Source organism: Rhamphochromis sp. 'chilingali' (genome assembly GCF_963969265.1).
Source record: "Rhamphochromis sp. 'chilingali' genome assembly, chromosome: 10".
NCBI classification, from domain to species: domain Eukaryota; kingdom Metazoa; phylum Chordata; class Actinopteri; order Cichliformes; family Cichlidae; genus Rhamphochromis; species Rhamphochromis sp. 'chilingali'.
In genome coordinates this window covers 17318488-17339117 of record NC_137937.1, presented here as the reverse complement: position 1 = coordinate 17339117, position 20630 = coordinate 17318488, and the positions used below count along the sequence as shown (strand labels likewise).

At 40.6% G+C, this 20630-nt stretch overlaps 1 protein-coding gene and 1 long non-coding RNA gene across 4 annotated transcripts in view; one reads left to right on the top strand and one right to left on the bottom strand.

Annotated features, from left to right (window-relative positions):
- The window catches only part of LOC308403873 (uncharacterized protein), a 381166-nt gene extending 366260 nt beyond the window's left edge, over window positions 1-14906 (top strand). For both annotated transcript variants that reach the window (XM_080893669.1, XM_080893668.1), the window contains exons 10-14: window positions 5600-5712; window positions 6066-6114; window positions 10327-10457; window positions 13018-13428; window positions 13532-14906. In XM_080893669.1, the coding sequence (XP_080749795.1) occupies window positions 5600-5712; window positions 6066-6114; window positions 10327-10457; window positions 13018-13428; window positions 13532-13906 (1079 nt within the window). In that variant the 3' untranslated portion in view covers window positions 13907-14906. The remainder of the gene's footprint in view (window positions 1-5599; window positions 5713-6065; window positions 6115-10326; window positions 10458-13017; window positions 13429-13531) is intronic.
- Window positions 548-3803, bottom strand: LOC308403874. 2 transcript variants are annotated; one of them, XR_013972989.1, is made up of 5 exons: window positions 3769-3803; window positions 3032-3647; window positions 2522-2674; window positions 2065-2150; window positions 548-1460 (listed from the first exon to the last, which is right to left on the bottom strand). It is a non-coding gene; the product is annotated as an uncharacterized lncRNA (long non-coding RNA). The 2 variants fall into 2 exon arrangements; XR_013972990.1 differs by lacking the exon at window positions 3769-3803 and having other exon boundaries at window positions 550-1460; window positions 3032-3761.
- Window positions 14907-20630: the final 5724 nt, after the last annotated feature.

The window sequence follows — 20630 nt, the reverse complement described above, 5'->3', positions numbered from 1 at the left end:
ATTTGTTGCACACAGATGTTTTGCTTTGGCAGCAACTTAAACAATTGAGTTAAATTAACACAATTTATTCATGTTCAATAAATCTGTGCAATTTGTGTTGATAAAATGTGACTTAAACATGTTTTGATGAAGTAATTTGAGCTCTTGAAATATTTTAATCCTTCACAATTTTCTCACTTTATCCCAACACCATTCAATAACTTTTACCCAATACTACTTGGTCACTTAAATACTACATGTTATCTTCAAATTACATTTTGCTATTATATTCTAGTATCAAATACACAATTTTCAAATGGAGGCCTTATAACAGATTGTATTGTTCTCTTCCAAGATGGTTGCTGGCATCCACCAGTAACCTTTCAAAACAACATGTCTAATTTCACTGCAGTAGGTAAAGAATTAAACTGACATTACTCCTCTACTGAATCTATATAAATCAACAGTTAAATAATGTCAGTTCTTCCGTGTTCTCTGGAATCAATCGCAGCAAAGAAATTAGACTGTTTCTTTTGAAAAATGTTGGGAAAGAACAATACAAAACATTCTATTTAAGGCCTCTGACGTCAAGATTCAGTTAAACAACAATTATAACTAAACAATTTGAGGTAATGTTAGTTTCCATTAACATTAAATTAGGTTACTGAATTGGCAAACACCTTCCTATTAACACTACCCATTTTACCCCAATAACTAAAGAAATTAGCACTTGCAGGTCAAAACCTTTATTCAAGAGACGCAAAAATAACATTGATACAGTGACTGTCAAAAAATACAGCACTGATCATACTGTGACATCTTGGTTCAAAACAGCACACTTAGAAATATTCAACGTTCTTTACTTCAACTGAATGAAACTGAAAATACCATTTCACACGACCCATATGGGATATTTAGACTGTATAACTGTTCACGCTACATCTCTTCACTAGTAAAAGAAAGAAAAAATACAAAGAGAAATTTAAAAATGCTGCCAAAAAGACAAACAGAACTTGTACAGAGCAAAAGGAAAAACAAACAACAACAAAAAACAGCTCGTCCTCATGGCAGTTGCAGAGTATATAAAAATGAACCCTGCGATCCGTTCCTGGAATTGAGCTTCAAAAATGCAGCAGAACAAGTGTGAGATTTAAATGTCCTCTCACCTAGAGCTGGTCACCTCACATACATAACAGTGAGCTTCGTTGCAGGAGCAGTTTTGTCTTAGTTGTGAGCTTTTCTTGAGAGCTGAGTTGCATCCAACTCCATTACCACCCTTTGAATCACCTCAAAAGTGTAGCAGAGTTGTGATGGGTAACTCATGTTGAAGGAATAAAAAAGGTCCAAACAGCATGGCTACTGCAAAGGTCACGTTATCCAGATCTTGAAGAACAACATCAGAAAAGTCATTGCCTGGCGCATCTCTGGAGACAGATGTTCATTGTGGTTTTCTCAATCTGTGCAGTGGCCTCAGGCAAGTCCTGGTTAAACACAAAACATTTCTTTAAGATTCCTTTTTAAGCTCATCTCTTTTGAATCTACCAGTTCTAATGTTAGAGTAATTTAAACCAATGCAAGCAACATAGTAAATAGCTATAGCCAAAGAGTGGCCTGCCATGCTGCCATTCATGGTCTAACAGAGTTTCTAAGAGAGGGTGAAAAACATAATAATTTCAAATGCTTTACATTAGTTTTTGTTAGAAAGACACCGGCCCATCAGAAATCCAGGTTATGTCACTCAGAAGATGTTAGAATTTAGACTTTCAGCCCCACAATTTGGTTAGCTGTTGGTCAGTTGGTCTTTTTTTTTTTTTTTTCAAACAAAAGCTAATGTAAATACTGGTGGGATTTTCCTTTGTTCATTAGAATGACAAATTTAAAGTTTTTTTCACACTGATGTGACCCCTAATACAGGGGTGGGGGTGGGGCCTCAAGGGCCGGCGGCCGAGTTCACTACCAGGCCTCATGTGAACTTCAAATTATTAAAGAGGACTACTGGTCCTAACCAGTCCAATGAGGATCAAGTGGATAACTAAATGCATTTTTAAATGTTGCAAATCCACAATCTACTCATAAAACACTCACCATGAACTCCTGCACCAAGATGTTGCAATTGTCTTTCACACAGATGCGGAGCACTTTGATGAGGGACTTCAAGCATTAATGTCATCCTTGAGTATTATAACAAAGAAAACAAAGATTTGTGAACTTTTCAGTAGCACAGAAGAAAATGATCCCAGACAAAAACTCTTGACTTTTTAAACCAGTCAACATGCAACACCAGCATCTACAAAGCAATATCAAAAGTTCCTGTTTGACATCAACTTTATGGATATATAGTTTCCAGAACATTTATTTTTAAAAAAAGATAATTTTTTCTCAGTGGGCCAGTAAATGCATGACGAAAATTATGGCATCCTTTTAGTGGAATCATTACTCACAGGTAATAGTTGACTGTTTCAATGGATGTAGCATAAAAATCTTTTACTGACCTAATGCAATACATATACACTTTGTAGTTAAAGAATTTTAAAGTTCTTACTGTCATAATGGCAGCTACATCCTTTAGCTTTGTGCCCTGTTCCCCCGATCACTTTGCAAACACTTTCAGCAGACTGTCAGAGAGAAACTCAGCTCCGTCAGAAACCTTGACTGTAAAGGCATGGTTGGGATGCACTGGAATGCTGCATTTTATCTGAAATGACATAAAATTATTTTGAAATAACAGCAGGCACTGTGCTTGGTTAATCAGTAATGTTTTGTTGAATAAAAACTGTGTTTCCAGATCTTATGGGATTAAAAATATCCAAAGATGTTTGTTTCTGATTTGCAACCCAACAACCCACAAGTTACAACCTCATTTCAGTTCAAGTGTGCATTAATGCGAGTCCAGTAATCACCTTTCTGGCAATACATACAGGTATAAGTTAAACCTATGGCAGATTTTGGATTTCTCAGTTGTATTAATAGGGTGAGTATGCATGCACCTAATAATTATAAAAAACCTATTATAATTAAGTTACAGAAACGAAAATAGAATATACTTTCTTACCATAACACCTTGAACCCACAATCCATCAGCTGACTCCTGGTGAAATGCAGAATAGAGGTCGTCTCTCAATGTGCAGCAAAAAAAACAAAAACAAAAACAAAAGGACAGCAGGTGAGGGCAGGAGGGGTAGGGATGTAAGCTAGCATAATGCCGCTGATGATATTAGCTAAAGCTGTTCAATGTCCAAAATCTCACTAACACCACGGTGCAGTAAATACACAATGTAACTGAAGAGTCAGTTGGCAAATCTATTCACACAGAAAACCAAATTATGTTATGAGTGCCTCGTAATTAGGTTTAATGTGATATTACGGCTCTTGTGCCAAAGACAAATTCAAATGAAAAAGCGCCAATTCTTTGACAACAGATAAAACAGCAAATAAGCTAACGGCTCTTTTTTAGCATGTTACATGGCGACACTCTAGACGTTTAACTACATTTGGCTGAAATATGGTAAATATTAATTCAAAAAATCAAGACATACCAAAAACGTAGAGTTGGCTGCTCGACTTGACTGAGATGGATGCCTTTTTTAAACCACGATCCAAAGCCCGCGAGATGAAATCACGCGTGGTTTCACGAGATTTAACGTTGCTATCTTATTGACTTACTTCACCTGAACATGATATGAACAATTTAATACACCCTTTCTGCATATCATGTAGTTTTTACACTATATAGTTACATTTAACTTTAAAACATGAGGCAATTGTGTTAAATACATGCAAGATGCTTACATAAATCCAAGAGATGGCCAGTCCCTTTTTTTCAGTGTACAAAATGAATTGATTTGTTATTCAAGTAGTTATCCCTAAACTACCCCACTCAGATCTCAGACTGCCGCCATAGCAACTGAGAGATAAGGAGGCACACCAAGCAAATGTCATCTTTCCCTCTGGCCTGGTCGTCTTTACTGTAATTCCTGAAAAGCTGAAACTCTTTGCTAAGTTTGAAAACAGGTAGCGCTAGATCATTTCTTAACTCATCTCTTATTCGTTATTTTCTCACGTGCCGCTGCTGGGAACCATGTGCTCGCTTTTACATTTACACCACTGCAAAGTGTCAGGCAACTGCTTCTTCTTCAGCAGGAATTAAAGCGGTTACATGGCCAACGTAACATCTTCTGCATAAAGAGAAAAGGCAGTGTAATTGTTTCAAGTGAAAGGCACATTTACATGCTACTGCTATGCTGCAACATTCAGAGAAAAGAATTGCCTATTGTTGAACGGAGACGTTTGCTGGCACTGCGTGCACGGTTTCACTAGAAATGCCACCGGATCATTAAATGAGCTGCACTCACCATATATTAAGTTTGTTCCATTTGAATTCTTGGCTCTCTGAAGACCATTTGGCACATGAGGCCATACCTGCCTGTGGTACAGTTATGTCTTTAAGTGATCTATAAAATGTTATTATTTAAAACAAGTGCTTTATGGATTGCTTACGAGACATGCTTAGCACATGATTGATCTGACCTTTCACAGACTGTCGTTCGTACGGAAAACATCAGCCTTAACCTTTTTTAGCCGGATTACTCTGCCAGAGTCTCGGTAAACGTGTCTGCGTGTTTGTATTTTGTGTGTATGTACATGTATGTGTTAGTGCTGCATCTGTTGTAAAATGCCATCCAGAAATGCCTGTCTCATATGCTTTTATAAGGTTTGCTTCACTGAGATGAAAATAATACATTACTGATTGATTGATTGATTGATTGATTGATTGATCAATCATGTCTGAAAGGGTATCTGCGTCTGCATGTGTGTGCGTGCGAGCGTGTGTGTGTGTGCGTGCATGCCTGTGTGCGTGTGTGCCAAGGCTATGTACAGCTTGATGCAGAATAGAGATTGATGGAGGCTTGCCGTGAGGAGGATACTCAGTTATCTCCTTGTAATTAAAATCCACCTCATAAAGATTATTGACTCCCCCACCACACAAACCAGCAGGCTCCCTCGCTTGGCAGGGTTTGCAAAGCGCTTCTTAAAAAATGAAAAATAGCATATTAAGCAGCACATATTTCCCATTTATGCGGAACATTTAGATGTGGTTAAGTTATCGTAATGTGCAATAAAACCTGGATGTGAAATTTGTAATCCACTTTGGAAAATTGCTTACTATATTGCTTTAACATCCCCTGAAAGAGCTTTTGAGATGTGTGTGCCAGGTTTATTGTACGCCATAATTTAAAAGTCCTCAATGCAGGCAGTAAATATAAATTTATTAGTGGTGGGTTTAAAAAGCCAGACTGAGTTAGTATGAGTGGATGCTGGAGTGTTTGCAGTAGGTGAGCACATATTATGTATATGTTTTTTTTCAATAGGTGCCAACTGAGAATGTGTTCTCTCCATTCAGTGGTGAGGGAAGAAAGTTGATCTCATGTGCACGTGTGCGTGTGGTAAAAATGTGATCAGGGACTGATGTTTAGGAGCAGCTAATACACTAGTTAGAATGAGAAACAAAAAGTCTGTAAGGTCATTTCATTTTTCATATTTTATTTCCCTTGTGGCACCGTGAAATTGCATGTGTTCTGGTCTATCTTCAGAACTTTTGCCTCTTTTTTGCTCTCTTTAGCAGGTGGAGATCTGCTTCTCTGGGGTCAGATCCCCTGTGTTTCCCGGGTCACATATCATGCAGGCCCCAAAGGGCTCTCGACCCCCCAGCCTTTTCCACTAGCTGGCCGAAAGGTGCGTTTGTGCCTCAAGGTTTTCAGAGAAATGATTTTTATCTGGATATTTGTAAGTTCTTAAAAGGTAAGTCCACACTGCATTGCTTTCCATTGATTTAGAAGTTACACTTCCTGCAGGCTTACATTATGACCTCATCTTGCACAAAGAGCTGTAGATCAGTGCTATATTAAGTATGAAAATATGTAGCAAAGGTCTTAGGCATCTTTGTGAGTCTCATTTCTCACTGTCTTATCCTTTTATACAAATTTACAACATCAGGTAATTTTTGGGGAAAAACGTCAAAGCTAAGCTATGTCTTTGGAATTTTCGCACTACTTTAAAATTTAAAAACATTTGATTTTTTTTCGCAGGTGATCAGTGTTGCCTGTGGTGCATGGCACATCATGGCTCTCACCACAAGTGAGTAACCCGTCATCATTCCCAAAGATTCATGTCTCTCCGTTTAATTGATCTTGGGGCAGTTAGACTGCGTCACTAAAGATAAACCAGTCAACCTCAGGTATTTCCTCTCCGCACTGGTTTCCTCATCCTTTTCTCCAAATGATGTCTTGTTCTTCCTCAAAGCCCCTCCTCACTCACTTTCTCACTCATCGAACCATAATTCACTTCAGAGGGAAGCATCATTAATGCACAGTAGGACCCAGCAGCTTGATGTGTGCTAATTATATTGTGTGTTTTACACGCTGAATGACTTTTGCTTAGTCAGTGATGAGCTCAGTCTCTGGTAATTGTTTTTTGGATTTGATGAGTTTATAAAAGCCTGTCTGTGAGTGCGTATCTGGGCATGTTGCTCGTGTGCTTGTCCGTTCATGTATGTGTTAGTAAACATGTGGATGGCGAGACTTTACTCATAGAAATCCACATTTATGTGTGCCTGTGCTTGAGCAGTCTTGTATTAAGGCCATGTGCCTAGATGCACAGCCTACTCTGTTTTTTACACATAGCCAGAAAGCCAAGATTATTATTCAGCTCTGCACATTATACGCTTCTGTGAACTTAATAATGATTAGCAAACAGTCAAAACCTCGAGATCGTTCTGACACATTAAAACTACATGCAGTTTTAAACTCTGCCATTCCAGCCTAACACTTTGACATGCGCATTCAACCATGACACTACACTCCATTACTTGCTTGCATTCTTCACAACCAATGTGATCCTTTTTAGTACTGTACATCAGTCGGTGCTATAGCAGCCTTTGGCTAATCACACTGATTGGAGGTGTCCTTTGGCTCACCTGGGGGCTTCCAATCCTATTAGGCCAACAGTCCTGAGCCTAGCGTACCCAGCAGCCGCTCGTGTTTGATCACTGGTGCTTAGAGCCCACACTTGTCCTCTTATGTTGGTGTTAAGGCATGGAGGAGAGGAGCAGCAGGGTGGGGTTTGGAGGGGGTTAAAATGTGATCTCCTTAACTCTCTAGGGGGGCAGAGGGGAGCTCAGTGCCCCACCTCCCTCACTGACACTCCTCTGCGCCTCCAGCTGGAGCTGGTCTTTAAACTTCTGATGTCATATGAAAAGCGGAACACTGCAAAGTTTTTTTTCAGGCAAAAGAGAAAGAGATGGAGGGACCGAAAGAGTGAAAGATTGAAAGAAGCACACTGTGAAGAGACGGTTGACTGTATGTGTCTATCTTTTTGAGAGTGTAAGACGTTTAGAGGTTCACTCAAATTTCTCACATCACTCCCCTCCTCCCCTCTCCTTTCTTAATCTTTCTTTTTCTCCCTCTGCACACCTGAGCTGATTCCACCAGGCCTGTCACCTCTGTCTACCTTCTTCCTAGCTGTACCACATACATTACCTCCCCTCCATCACTTCTTCTCTCTGCCTTCTTTCTGACTGCTATTTTCCTTCACTACATGCCCATCACTGTGTCTCTCTTGTGGCTCTCCCTCTTCTCTCCCCCTGCTGCCCCCCACCCCCCACCGCGACTCTCTTCTTCCCTGGGCCAAGAGCGCCCAAGAAGAGCCATGTGTTTCCAAAGTGGACTGGATGGGAAATCGAAGCAGGGCTTCTGTGTTTATCAAGCCACAGCTCCGTCACCTTGCTCCTACTCCCGTCTGGAGGCCCCGGCAAATTGGTGACAGCAACAACAACAACCCTGCAGCACACATGCCCCCTTTTCCCATGTGCACATCCATACACGCAGTTACACACTCGCACACACACGCACGCACACATGCACACAGCATAGCACCTTGGCCTGTTTAGTTTTATTGCTGGTGTCAGGTGAGGAGGTGGAGGTAGGAGTGCTGTCTAATGTTCAGCTCACACACACACACAGATACACTCACACACAGCTATTTCCACCCCTGCCGACACCTTGGCTAACAAGACCTGTGAACTGCAGTGACAGAACTCCAAGACTTGTCAGAGTCCCACTCATTTAATGCCAAGACCCGGCCCCAGCTCTAACCCATCACAGTTTCTGTATGCACACCAAGCCACATTAGGCTGCACAATGATATACAGGGTGTGAGTCTGTACTACTACTACTACTGCTACTTCAGGTTAATATTGTTTAAGTAATACCTTTACTAGTGATATGTATGGTAATTCTTTTTTATTATTATTAAATCAACGGTGTAGTATAATATCAGTGTCGAGGTGAAATGTGTCATGGTTTCGTTTAACTTTACCTTCAGCCTGCACCTCATTACAGTGATGTGCATCATGATTTCTTTCATCTATAAATGTTTAAATGTTTGCTATTACTCTTGTCTGTCTAGTTGCATGTGTGACAGTACAGTAATGTGTCTGTAAACCTGCTGTACCCACAGGCATCTTTATCTGGAGCATCTAATAGTCTTGGGTCATTACAAGTAGTTTTGCATGGAACACTGCCCCTTTTGTTGCATGTGTACAGGATGCTTTCTGCTCAATATCTTTTTCAGTGCCCCCTTTCTTTGCTTTGACGTTATCGTGTAAGTGGAGAATAAAAGAGAGTTGACTTTGGTTAGAGCCCTGCACGGCCTTGCTACCTTGGAAATTAACTACACAAACAATGCCTTGCCATTGTGCCTAAGCACTTACAACTATGCCATTTAAGAGAGTATTGATCTACCCAATGCAGGGTCAATCATTGGATCAATGGTGTGTGGGTTGGTTGGCTCAAAGGCTGTTTGACTGCATGAATGAATGGATGGTTGGATAAGGAATGAATAGGCGGTTGCATAATGAATGGATGGATGGATGAATATATGGATTGATTCATGGGTAGACTTAAAGATGGATGCATGGAGGGCACCGGTGTCGGGTCTGCACAGAGATGAACTTGTATAGTTCTGAAGATGTTACTTGCTTGCTGTATTTTGTGTAAGACTCACTTCTGTCCTGTACACCTGCCACCATTAAACACAGCCTGACATTTACTGCAGGTTGAAGTTGATTTGTTGTGAATCCTCCGCGAAGAAGCATTTCTTAACATGAAGTGATTGGTTTTTTTTTAGTTATTGCTGATTGGGGCAATTTTATATTTAAGCCCAGTAGGTATAGTAGATAACTACCTCCTATTTACCAAAATTTTTGCTTACCTGGATGCAATATTAAGCTGAAATCCGTCAAGTAGTATTACTGAAACTGAAGAGTGAGAGACTGAGAGATATAAATTAAAAAGCAGTCATTGTCATTAGCATGTTCTTGATGGATTGTTGTGATGTGTTTACACCAGGGTTGATTGACCTAGTTACCCAGCCCCTGGCAGCATACGATGGAGAAATGAAGATAATGCAACACAAGGGAGAGAGTTATGTTGCTTTATTATTCTTATATGTGAGGCACTTGTGAGTCTGTGCACCCACATGCACAAACTCACACACACATGCACGCACGCACACTGAAGTGATGATCAGGCGCTAAGGGGTCGCGCCTTGTGACAAAGTAAAAAAAAAAGAAGAGCTTATTTAAAATTCTGTAAGAGATGTCAATTGTGCCCTCTGCATATTTCTATGGAAAATTTGTAAATAGATCCTTTGTAAATAGCTTCTCCTTTGCCAATCACCCTGTCTGCTCTGTGCACAGCAGCATTAAAAATTGATCCTTAGCAGCACCAGGGTGAAATGCTAACATTGCTGCCAAATGACTGATTAAAAAGAAAAACCTTTAATCTTTGCTTAAAAGTGTCTACTGCCTTGGCATGCCTTTCCCTGTGCTCCTCTATCTTCCAACGCTGTGAAGGGAAGGAGGGGGTCGCCGTGGGGGAAACGGGGTCACGCTTCATGTAGAGTCAGCACTGTACAGTGATATAGCTCTAGAGGTGAGGGATTTCACTAAGAGGAGATCCAGGAATCAACATGCATTGCTGTCTTCTGAATTTAACCTTAAGCCAGAGGTTAAAAACACATTTGAGCTTTCCACAACAGGAGCTGAGTGTGCTGTGGCACTCCTGCTAATGGCATGTAGAAAAAAGAATTGTTTCTTCCAACTTAACTATTCAGGTTAACAAAAAAAAATCACTGGGGCTCTAAAGTTTGACACTTCATTTAGCAGCACAGAATTAGAAACTGACGCCCAGCTTCTCTATATGATGACTACAGAACATACACATGCAGTTTTGGAACATAAAAAGGTATTATAACGTATATTGAAATTGCTGAGAGGTGTTTGTGCTTCAGAGAGCAGAAAGAAGAACAGACAGTGTGCTCACCCAGAAACTCAAACTCACTTCAGAGACCTTCCTCACTTCAGAGACCTTGTCAGAAAACCCTCACCAATAGAGCACACAGAGAAAGAAAACACGGCACAGGTAAGATAAACATATCTCTTCTTTCTTGCACTACAGCCTTTTTATTGACTTACATACTGTAAAGCTAAATCTAACTGACTCGCTAACCCAACAGCTCCCTATCTCTTGCCGTGGATTTTTCCTGAGTGATATCTTTCTCTTCCACACTCCCTGCCCCTGCCTGCCTTGTTGACATCCTCATCGTCCGTCCATCATTTGCTGCTCAAATCTGCTTTGCATTTAATAGTTTCAGTTTCTTTATGCATGGTGTAAATGAACATATCAGTAGTTTATGATATATATATATATATATATATATATATATATATATATATATATATATATATATATATATGTATATATATATATATATATATATGTGGAGAGAGAGAGAGGGGGAGAGACATAATGTATATACTATGGATACAATAGAGCAAGTTTTACTTAAGTAGGCAGCACAGTTGTGAAAACATCAGAGTGAATATATATTCACTTACCTCTCAGAATATCAGTGAAGGCCACTAAACTGTCACGCAAAGCCACACACACACACACACACACACACACACACACACACACACACACACACACACATACACACACACACACACACACACACACACACTTCCACCCCTCCCCGTCTCTCTGTCATTCAGGTGTTTACTGTCATTCATACTCAGGGTTTTGTATAATCCTCTCACCACACCTGAGTGCTCCCCACTCAGTGTCACTGGATTTACTCTCTCTCACCCCCCTTGCTCACTTCCCCTCTCCTCGAGCGCGCAGCCTTTTTCATTTTGCATCGCAGTCATTCTTTTACACATGCTGTCATTTCTTATGTAAATAACCACAGATAAAAAGACAGTAACAGACATTTTAAGATTTACACACACCGCTCAGCGCGTATGTTTTCAGTCATCCCCTCTCATCAGCCAGTTTGTTTGTAGAAGTGTCTTTGCCTGTAGCCATAAATTAGGGGTTGTGATTTAAAAGAAGCACACAAAAGAGAAAGACAATGAAACATGCATAAAACAAATGATGTGGAGAAGGTGAGGGAAAGGGAGAGCGAGGGAGAGAGGAGAGAGGCGAGGATGGTGTACTGAAGGCAGAAATGGGCCAGTATGTATTTCTGCTCTACTTTCACTTCGGGAAGGCTTCATTAAGAAGTCTGTTTCCAGAGCACAGCGGAATCTTTACGCACGTACATGTGTGTGCGCGCACAGGAGTGTGCATATATTCGTAGTTTAGTGTGTTTCAGAGCCCATGCACATCCATGTGCATATATGTGTGCATGCACATAACATTATTTGTGTGTTCAGTGAGAGAGATCTCCTAAATTATTTACACCCAGAACTCTCTAATTGGTATCAAGTTTTTAAATGGGGTCAAATGAGCAGTTCCATGCTGCTTTCTCTTGCCTTAAGTCTGTATCATTACATCTGGAGCTACAGTGCAGCTATTTCAATGAACTTGAACGTCTAAATGCTGTATTTGCCTATTGACTGGGGCTCTACTCTCAGACTGGAGAAATACGCTGCATCAGGCTCATTTAGAGGAGGGAATGTAACTGTATTTTTCCACCGTCTGATAGAGCTGTTTTAGTCCATCTACTCATGTATGTTACTCTGTAAATGTTCTGTAAGAAATTTGTTGAGGCATAAACATTAAAAAAAGAGGTGCACACTCACAAACACACACTCAAAGCCTTAGGCAGGGCACAGAGATGGTATTAGATTTAAGCCCTCTAATAAAGCCAATTAGAATTACACTGCGCACTGATGAAGGCAACCTTTCCAGGGACATTCTCTCACCTCCATATATACACATCTAAGGCATGCAGCATGCACATGCACATACACACATCAGCTAAATATTTAACATTGCCAAATATCTCTTTGTTATAAAGGGATTAGATACAGTTTGTCCAATGCACCATGTTTGGCCTCAATGTTGTTTTAACAGGCATTTCTAGAAACTTAATTTGCTTTCCTGAATCAGCTTTCCCCTCCCAGTTTTATGTCAGGGCGGGAAGTGTTCCTGGCAGTGATGATCTTTTACTGGGCAGAGGTACTGCCGCACTGGCACAGATGTGCTCCAGGGTCTCTCAGTACAGAAAGAGAAAGCTGAAACTTAAATTGTCAAAATAATAAAGGGATTAGTGACTGTAATGTGATTGCTGAATTTTAAAATGTAGTCCATTATAGCAGAATGACAAAAAACAATAAAGTAACCACATTAGTAATGCCATAGTAATGCATACATTACTTCCAAACATGAAGAACATTACACTGGCTTCCCAGAAATGTGCACAACACTAAGTTTCAGCAAGTCTGGAAGATTTGGATGAATTGACAGAACACAAGGTGTTAGTCTATATTTTTTTAAGTGACTCAAACAAGTGTTCATAAATGAGCACATTGTTGACTGCAATACATGTTATATGACAAAGATAAATATTGATGTCTATTGCTGAAATTCTCTGTTTCCTATAAGTTTACTCTACAATGAAACTGACTGTACAATATTACTACCCATATCATAGTAAAAACAACTTAAAAGATTGTGTGTATCCACCTGACAGGGCTCCAGACATGTCAAACACAAACTGGTTCAAGGTTCGGAAAGTCCAGAAGGCTTTGAGGAGCAAGAGACAGATGAAGAAAGTGAAAGTGCAGAGGAAAAAGAAAGACATCAACAAAAACCATACACAGATGAGGCAATGTCTGCAACAGAAACGGATGGGACAGGAAGTGGCCACTCATCAATCAAATCCAAGCAGGGGGATGATACAGAGGGTTGTCAGACAGCAGTGCGGTTTGAGCCAAGGAGCAGAACATGCAGAAATAGTCAAGGCAGTCTTCACGTAGTCTTCACTACACTGCATCTTTTACCTAGGTCAGACGGCAAGCAATGCAGGCCCACTGCTGGCACTCTCCCCCAGCTATCAAAGGGACAACAAGCTCAAAGCAGAATTTCATCTGGGGCTCAAAAGGTGAGTTATTTATATAGTCATCACAAACAAAACTACAACTCCAGTTTTTCCAGTTTGTCACAATATATTGTACTTATATTTTCATAAATCTTTATCTTTTCAGAGAAGATCATATCTGACCAAATCAGTCCAAAAATCTGAAGGCGGCAGCAGCATTTTGCAGAGCCCCGAGCTCAGGCCTGCACCCAGACCTCCTGTGAAATGTCCTGGAACTCAATTTGTAACCTCTTGTCACCATCCAAGAACGGGACCACACAGTGGCCTTAAGTCTTCCATTTACAGATCTTCTTCAATCTCTAGCTCTGGACAGCAAGTTCACACATTCCCTTCCTCCCATTTGAGATCGCAGGTTGAAACCTCTCTTTCTCAAACTCCTCCTTCATCTAAGCCATTTAAAAAGTGCTCTGCAAACAGAAGACAAGCTTTTTCCTTTGGCATTACTCCAAGAATTCACAGGTCTACTTCTGCCCACCAGTGAACCAAGTGAATATGTATGCAACTTTTTTTGTTATCCTAAACATGTATATTTCTTAACCAAAAGCCGCAAAAAAAATCACTGGCTATGGAATTGTGCTCTCTGTTATCTACTTGATAATGGATGTAAAGCTAAATATTTTTGCTTGCAAAAACAACCTTCTGCTCTGGAGGAGCTCTCCAAAACAGAGTCCAGATGAGCATTAATAGGGTCCAATTTACCCCTGTGATCACACATTCTGATTTGGCAAGTACGTTCCTCCGATAAGCCATCTCAGTCAACAACACTCCTGAAACTTGACCTTATTTGAAGGCATTAGACTTTTGTCTAATGCCCTACAGTCAAAACCGTGTGTAGAAAATGCTGAGACCTTGAATCACATCATTTCAACAGAACTTGAGAAGGTTGTTTCTTACCCTACACACTGCGCCACATTCATTTTAATGCTTACAGTATGTTGTTTATTAAAGACATAACGCCTTCTCGGATCTTGGCCTCTTGTAAGACATTTTCACGGTGAGGCATTTTCATGGCTGTCCGTCTCTTCGGTATGAGTCACATGTGTTTGCCACTGTGGCTCTTTTCAGTTTGAGGAAATTGATTTGTTGCACAGATAATGTGAGCTTGCTCTTTGTCTTTGTTGTCTTGTTTCATGTCTGTCAGTGTGTCCTTTAATATTGTGGTATGCAAACTGGCTCTTTAACTAAATGCTTAGTGCAAAACCTTTTATCATCCACCTTTAAAAACACCTGTCTGTCATGTAACAAGTTGGCTTTTTTTTTTTTTAGTTGTATTCAGTTATTGTAAGTTGTGATTTTTGTTGTAACAAGAAATTGTTTGTAAGGAAAGGGTTTGTTAGTTTTAATTGCCACTCCTGGGTTGCGTTTTTTTTGTTAATTTTTTTGTTTGTTTGTTTTTTCTTTACCTATGTTCTAACATGAGAAGTTTTGTTTTGTATTCAATTTTGTATTCAATTCTTCTTTTTTTTTTCCATAAACTGTATCCACAATCACTCAATAAAAATATTTTGAGAAATGTTGTAAGACATTGTATAGTATTTGGCTTTTACTGGAAAATTAGACAAATACATGCAAAGTTCATTATTTCTTTGAAAAAGTGCTTAATACATTTACTATACCACTGCAAATTTGGTGCGCCCAAGCAAAGGTATGTAAAGGAATGGTAATGTTCGAGACTGACAAGTAAAATTTAAAAAGTGCCTTTAAATTGAGTCTTAAATTTGTTTCCAAGTAACAAGCCCAGCAACTACTTGCAGGAAGGCAGCACTGATGGCATTGAGACATCCACCCACGTCTCTCTTCCACTCCCTACGGTTTGTTTTGGTGTGAGTTAGTGCTGATTGTGTGTGTATCACGTCTTTGCCCTGCGAGACTCCTGCCAATCGATTCAAGGTGAGACCTGTCGATTAAACACCCTGACCGGTGCTCTCTACCTAACCCCGGGGTGATTCAATCCCACCCCTTATACACACGCATGCGCGCGCGCACACACGTACACACCCACTTCACCTGTCATCCATCAATACCTCCATCAGGGCCTCTATTGATCCCCTCCATCCAGCCTCTTCACCCCACGCAGTACAACATCAGGGCCAGGATGACGTTGGTGCAGGTTTAATTTTTGGCAGATTTACAATAAAGCTCAAGTTATTATTTAACTCTTCCAGCTGCGGTGTGCTCTTTGATTTAGCACCCTGGGAGAAGATGAGTTACAGCTGACACTGAGAATCTGCTGGGGCTGGAATGGTAGGCACCCGGTTCATAACTCAGCCGCCGAATGTGTAGTTAGTCAATCACTTGATCTGTAATCACAAATGCTGCCAGAAATTACATGAGTGATGAGCTGTAATAAAAGCACTTACTTTTCCTGCTCTGTCTCTTAAGTGTTATTGGCAGACCCCTCTCTCCCAGGAGGCCATGGCTGTGAAACAAAATCCCGATATAAACTGCCTCATTGGTCCCTGCCTCACGCGCTGTCTCTGTGGCGTACTGTATGTGTGTATGTGACTGTATGTGAGTGTGTGTTAATGCAGAGTGCTTCCACCACAGTGTAATACAAAGCTCTTTTTGACAGTCTTTCTTCAACTTTTAGATTGCCTTGCTTCAGGACAAATGATCCTCACTCCAGTAAAGACAGTCATGCTCGTCTCTATCATTTATAATCTCTACTGTCGGCAGAGATGCAAAGACACTCGCTCACAATGACTGTTTTTAAATAGGCCTGGCACTATTAATTGTTAAATAAAACACTATTTAAATTTACTTCTAGACAAGTTGCTATGCAGTAGTTTAATATTATAGTAAAACTTTCCCAACCCTGAATTTGATCTCAGCCAACCGTGTACTCACAGTTTATATTACATTAACAACATGACCTTACGTACAGTAATCAAAACATGTCAGGGCCAAGACTCAAACCTTTCTTTGACAGTCTGTGACTCCCAGCTCAGTAGCCTTTAGCAGGAGTTCATGCATGACAGTTTTATTGATACAGACCTCTGTAATAATTACACAGCGTCTCGCATGCACTATTGATCAGGCCTATTGATAAAGTCATATTTTACTGTAAAGGTCTGTTGATTTGATGCATTACAGCATAAATCTGTCCTCACAAGCAGTTGAGCTGGAAATCCGACTGCAGAGTGACGGATGCTCTCACAGATAAACACACGCAGGGCTGTTTATATCCATTGTTTGATTGAGGTTGGGTGACATAAGTTTAAGATAGTGATGTAATGATATTCATATCTTTAGTCCAACCGCATGAATAGACGATCACACAGAGACGACAAGTGAGATCTGCCTTCCAGTCCAGCTCATATGATGTGATATATAAGCGAGGGTGTTTATAGAGTCACTGCTCCATCTTATCATGATTTGTGTTGTCAGCAGGGGCTGGATCTGCATGACGTTAATAGATTCTGATGTGGTTCAAATGCCCCATGGTGAATGTGAAATAGAGATGAATGTGACAGATCGCACAGGACTTGTCCTGTATATAAACGGCCTTTGGAAATGTTCTCACAGGGAAGGAAGGATGGTGTAAATGCTGGAGTGTGGGGGAACGCCAATGCTGGTATTAAAATGGTAAGAATGCGATCCTCACAGCTGACCTGTAAGTCGAAACAAGGAAGAAATGCAGGTGATTTTTTTTCCAAGAAAAATCATCAGATTGGTTTGCTATAAGGTTTACTGTTATTAAAAGAATCTTTGGCATCCTGAACCTGCAAACACCCTGAACTGTACACTAATGGAGAACTAAATGTAAAGTGTCAAGTAATATGCACTGGTGTTGCGCATTATCACCCTTTGATCTTCCCATGGAAAAATATAATATGTGTAATAAGGGAAAAAAGCAAATTTATTACCATTGGAGGAAAGGAAAATAGATCTTTATGGTCCAGGTTAAAAAGCAGCTTACTAGACCATGTTTCCGTTTTGGCCGGCAGTTCAAAAGCATGTTTTCTTTTCGAATTTTTCTCTGGCCGGATTCTGAATCACTTGGGGGCAGTTCGCAAAAGGCTGTGGTGCACCATTGCCGGGCTGGTTTTCACATTTAAAGAGCCAAAGATACATGGGGAGCATGTTCACGTTCAAAAGGCCTACAAAACTCTAAAAGCTGGGATATTGAGTTAATTGCTGGCCCAGTCAAAGCAAGGCTGCTGCTGCAAAATGCGGTGTACAGCCTCGCTGTAGAAGAGGACAGAGGAGTGAAAACTGCTCCTAATTACCAATGATTTGCTGGATAAGCATGTGACCTGCTACAACATGAGCAATTTTAAATGACCTGGAATCTTAATGACAGTAAACAAAACTCATGAAAAACAGGCTATAAAAATGAAAAAGGGATGGCAGTTATTTCTAAAAGGGGTTTAGAAATATATAGTGGCTGAAATAAAAATAAAGATTTTTATAAAATAGCAGATTAGAGTGTTTTTGGCTTCATTCGAGGACTTCTATTGTGCATGGTTGTTACAGCATCAAATCTACCAACGGAATTGGTACAAAACTAAAGCACACCACTGACTTTGAACACTACTTTTGTACCACAGCTGTCTGAAATGCTAATATATAGTCTTGTGGAATAGCAACAATACCTCCAGTGTGTTCCCCAGAGCTGGAGGGAGGAGGCAAGACAAGACAAAGACAGTTTTTAATCCGAGCAGGAAGCATACAGTGGCGATTCACTGTGAAATGGTGAGTGATATGACTGAGTAGTGTATTTACTGAGTCTGACAGGGTAGGAGAAAGAGAGTGTTTTCTTCCTGTCCATACATTTATCCCCCTCCATAAATCACCACCAATGGGATTCATAAATGTGGAAGAGCAAACGTCCTGTTGCTCCGACTCAAGCAATTCCACTTTGACCTTTAAATTTGGCATTGGTCACTCATGCTAAATGTGTGCCACGACCTTCCATGACCTTGGACTATTCATATTTAATAGCCTTTCAGTCTGATGGTTCCACAGAATGCATACAGTATATGAATGCACACACTGCAAAGAGAAATCCAAACATTTAATGCCTTAGTTTGAGAGTCTGATCACAAACCTAGTTGTCTAGGTGTCTATCTATGAAAATACACATAAATGAAGAGAATATATCACTGTGTCTTTATTGCTTTGATTCCATTATCCCTACTCGGCACACTCTATGAAGCCCTATGTGCATCATAACCTTTGACTCCAGCCAGTGCTTTTAAGGTTCTGCACTTTGCCCTCTCCCATTTGACCTACTGAAGTATACCTTTATAATTGCCCCTGTCGCTATCAAATGCGCATATGAGGGGGTGCAGGGGCACCAGGCATAAGTCTGTCCAGTAACCTTTTGGCCTTTGGTCCATTCATTCTGCTTGAAGCAAGCACAGCAGGTCTCCTCTGCCTTCCCACAGTCTAATACTGTATTAGTCTACATGTCTGAGTTATTGATGGTGCTTTAGAAATATTTTATTGGTCAGTCATGACCTTTGACTGGGGCAACGCAAACACTAACCCCCCTAAAGCTTCCTATTGACATGGATATATGTATGATCACATGGTTAATAGTATAGATTTAAAACAGCTGAAGACCTGGTCTTTTGGATTTTTGCACTGTGAGCATTGCATTTCATTAAGGGTTAGCTCTAATAAAATTATCCACTGATGCTTAGGGAAAGATTTTTAGGAAAAAAAATATATAAAAATTATTCATATCAAATAATAGATTTGAATAAATATTTTATGTCACATTTCCGAAGCACAATGTACAAGTATCCATAGGAAAAATGTCACAGGCACTTTAAAATGCTAAATCTTTTCCTCATATCATCCTCTTGTCTCCTCCCATTACTTGACGCAAAACTCTCCATCAATGGAAGTGTAGCTTGCACTTAAGCACCTACAATTAAGATAAGCCTAGCCACAACTGGACAATTACCTGCCAACTAACCTTTTCTGGAGGCACTTAAGAAGGTAAGGACTCCCGAGGATAGATGTGCCATGAGTAGAACAAGCTCTTCAACAGGCCAGAAGGAGAGAGGCAGAAAGGTAAGGAGGATGTAATGTATGAGAAGAGGGGGATAGAGAGAGTGTGTCAAAAAGAGAGGGAAAATGATAGAAATAGAGAAAAAGACAGTATCATGGTGAGATTACCTAATCCTCTGTCTGAGAGGAGTATTTGAAGGACCTGGTGGTGTCAGACATGAGGGGGCTTTGTGGAGGTTTACCCAGGAGAGGCCAGCTTAGCGGTGGAACACCAGGTGACCAGTGCTTCGTCCCCAAGCACAAGCCTCAGCTTGTGGCTTTGTAAACACTGTTAAATTGATTGCAGAGAGCTGATGAGATTTCCCTGCAGCCTGGGTCATTATCACATTGTGGAGTCGCTCTAATTCACTGATACTGAGGCCTATATGGGTTGTCACTCACTTTTATGTTGTCATTTTTAATGTAAGAGGCATCGTTTCTGTCAGTGCGTATCTTTCAGGTTCTGAAGATGCAGACATTTGAAATGTGCAATGAATTTAAACACTGAGGAAGACTTCATTTCCTAAATCATTGTGCAACATTTTTAGCACCAGTGAGGGTGTCTCTGCTTCTGCACAACGGGGTGAGTTTCAGTACTGTATGATATCTGATCCCAAAAGCCCTGCGGGGCAGCCACAGCAAATCAACAATGGATTAATGGATGTGGGTTTGCTCATAAATCTCGTTGGGACTGGAAAGCATTCGAGAACAGTCAGCCTGTAGTGGTGCGCTTAATGTTACAGGCAGTTTGGGTTTCCCATCGTTCAAAGCAGTGACAGAGTAGTAAAGATGTGGCAGCATCTTATGTCTGTGTTAAATCAGTGAATGTCAGAAATGCTAGATAGTCAGTTCGCTGTGCTGAGAGCTGTACCAAAACTGATTCATTGGTGCAGATATGTTTGTGAATAACTCCAATGATTTTCCATAGCGCTCAGTGTCCAGTAGAATGACTTCATGTACCACAGCAAAGACAGGAAAAACAAAAAAGATATGTTGTGGTGACATGCACTAATTCACTCGTGTCACTACAGCCCTTCAACCTTAGCCTAGTGCGTTAAGGCCTCGCCATAGATCACAGTGGTTAACAGTTAGCTGTTCCTGCAGGTGTGCAGAGAATGGCTGTAACAGTCTCCATTACTGGAGAGAATGGCCCAACTCCCACAGCCCCCTCCAGACAGTGCTGTCATTACCCATCCATTGTGAGG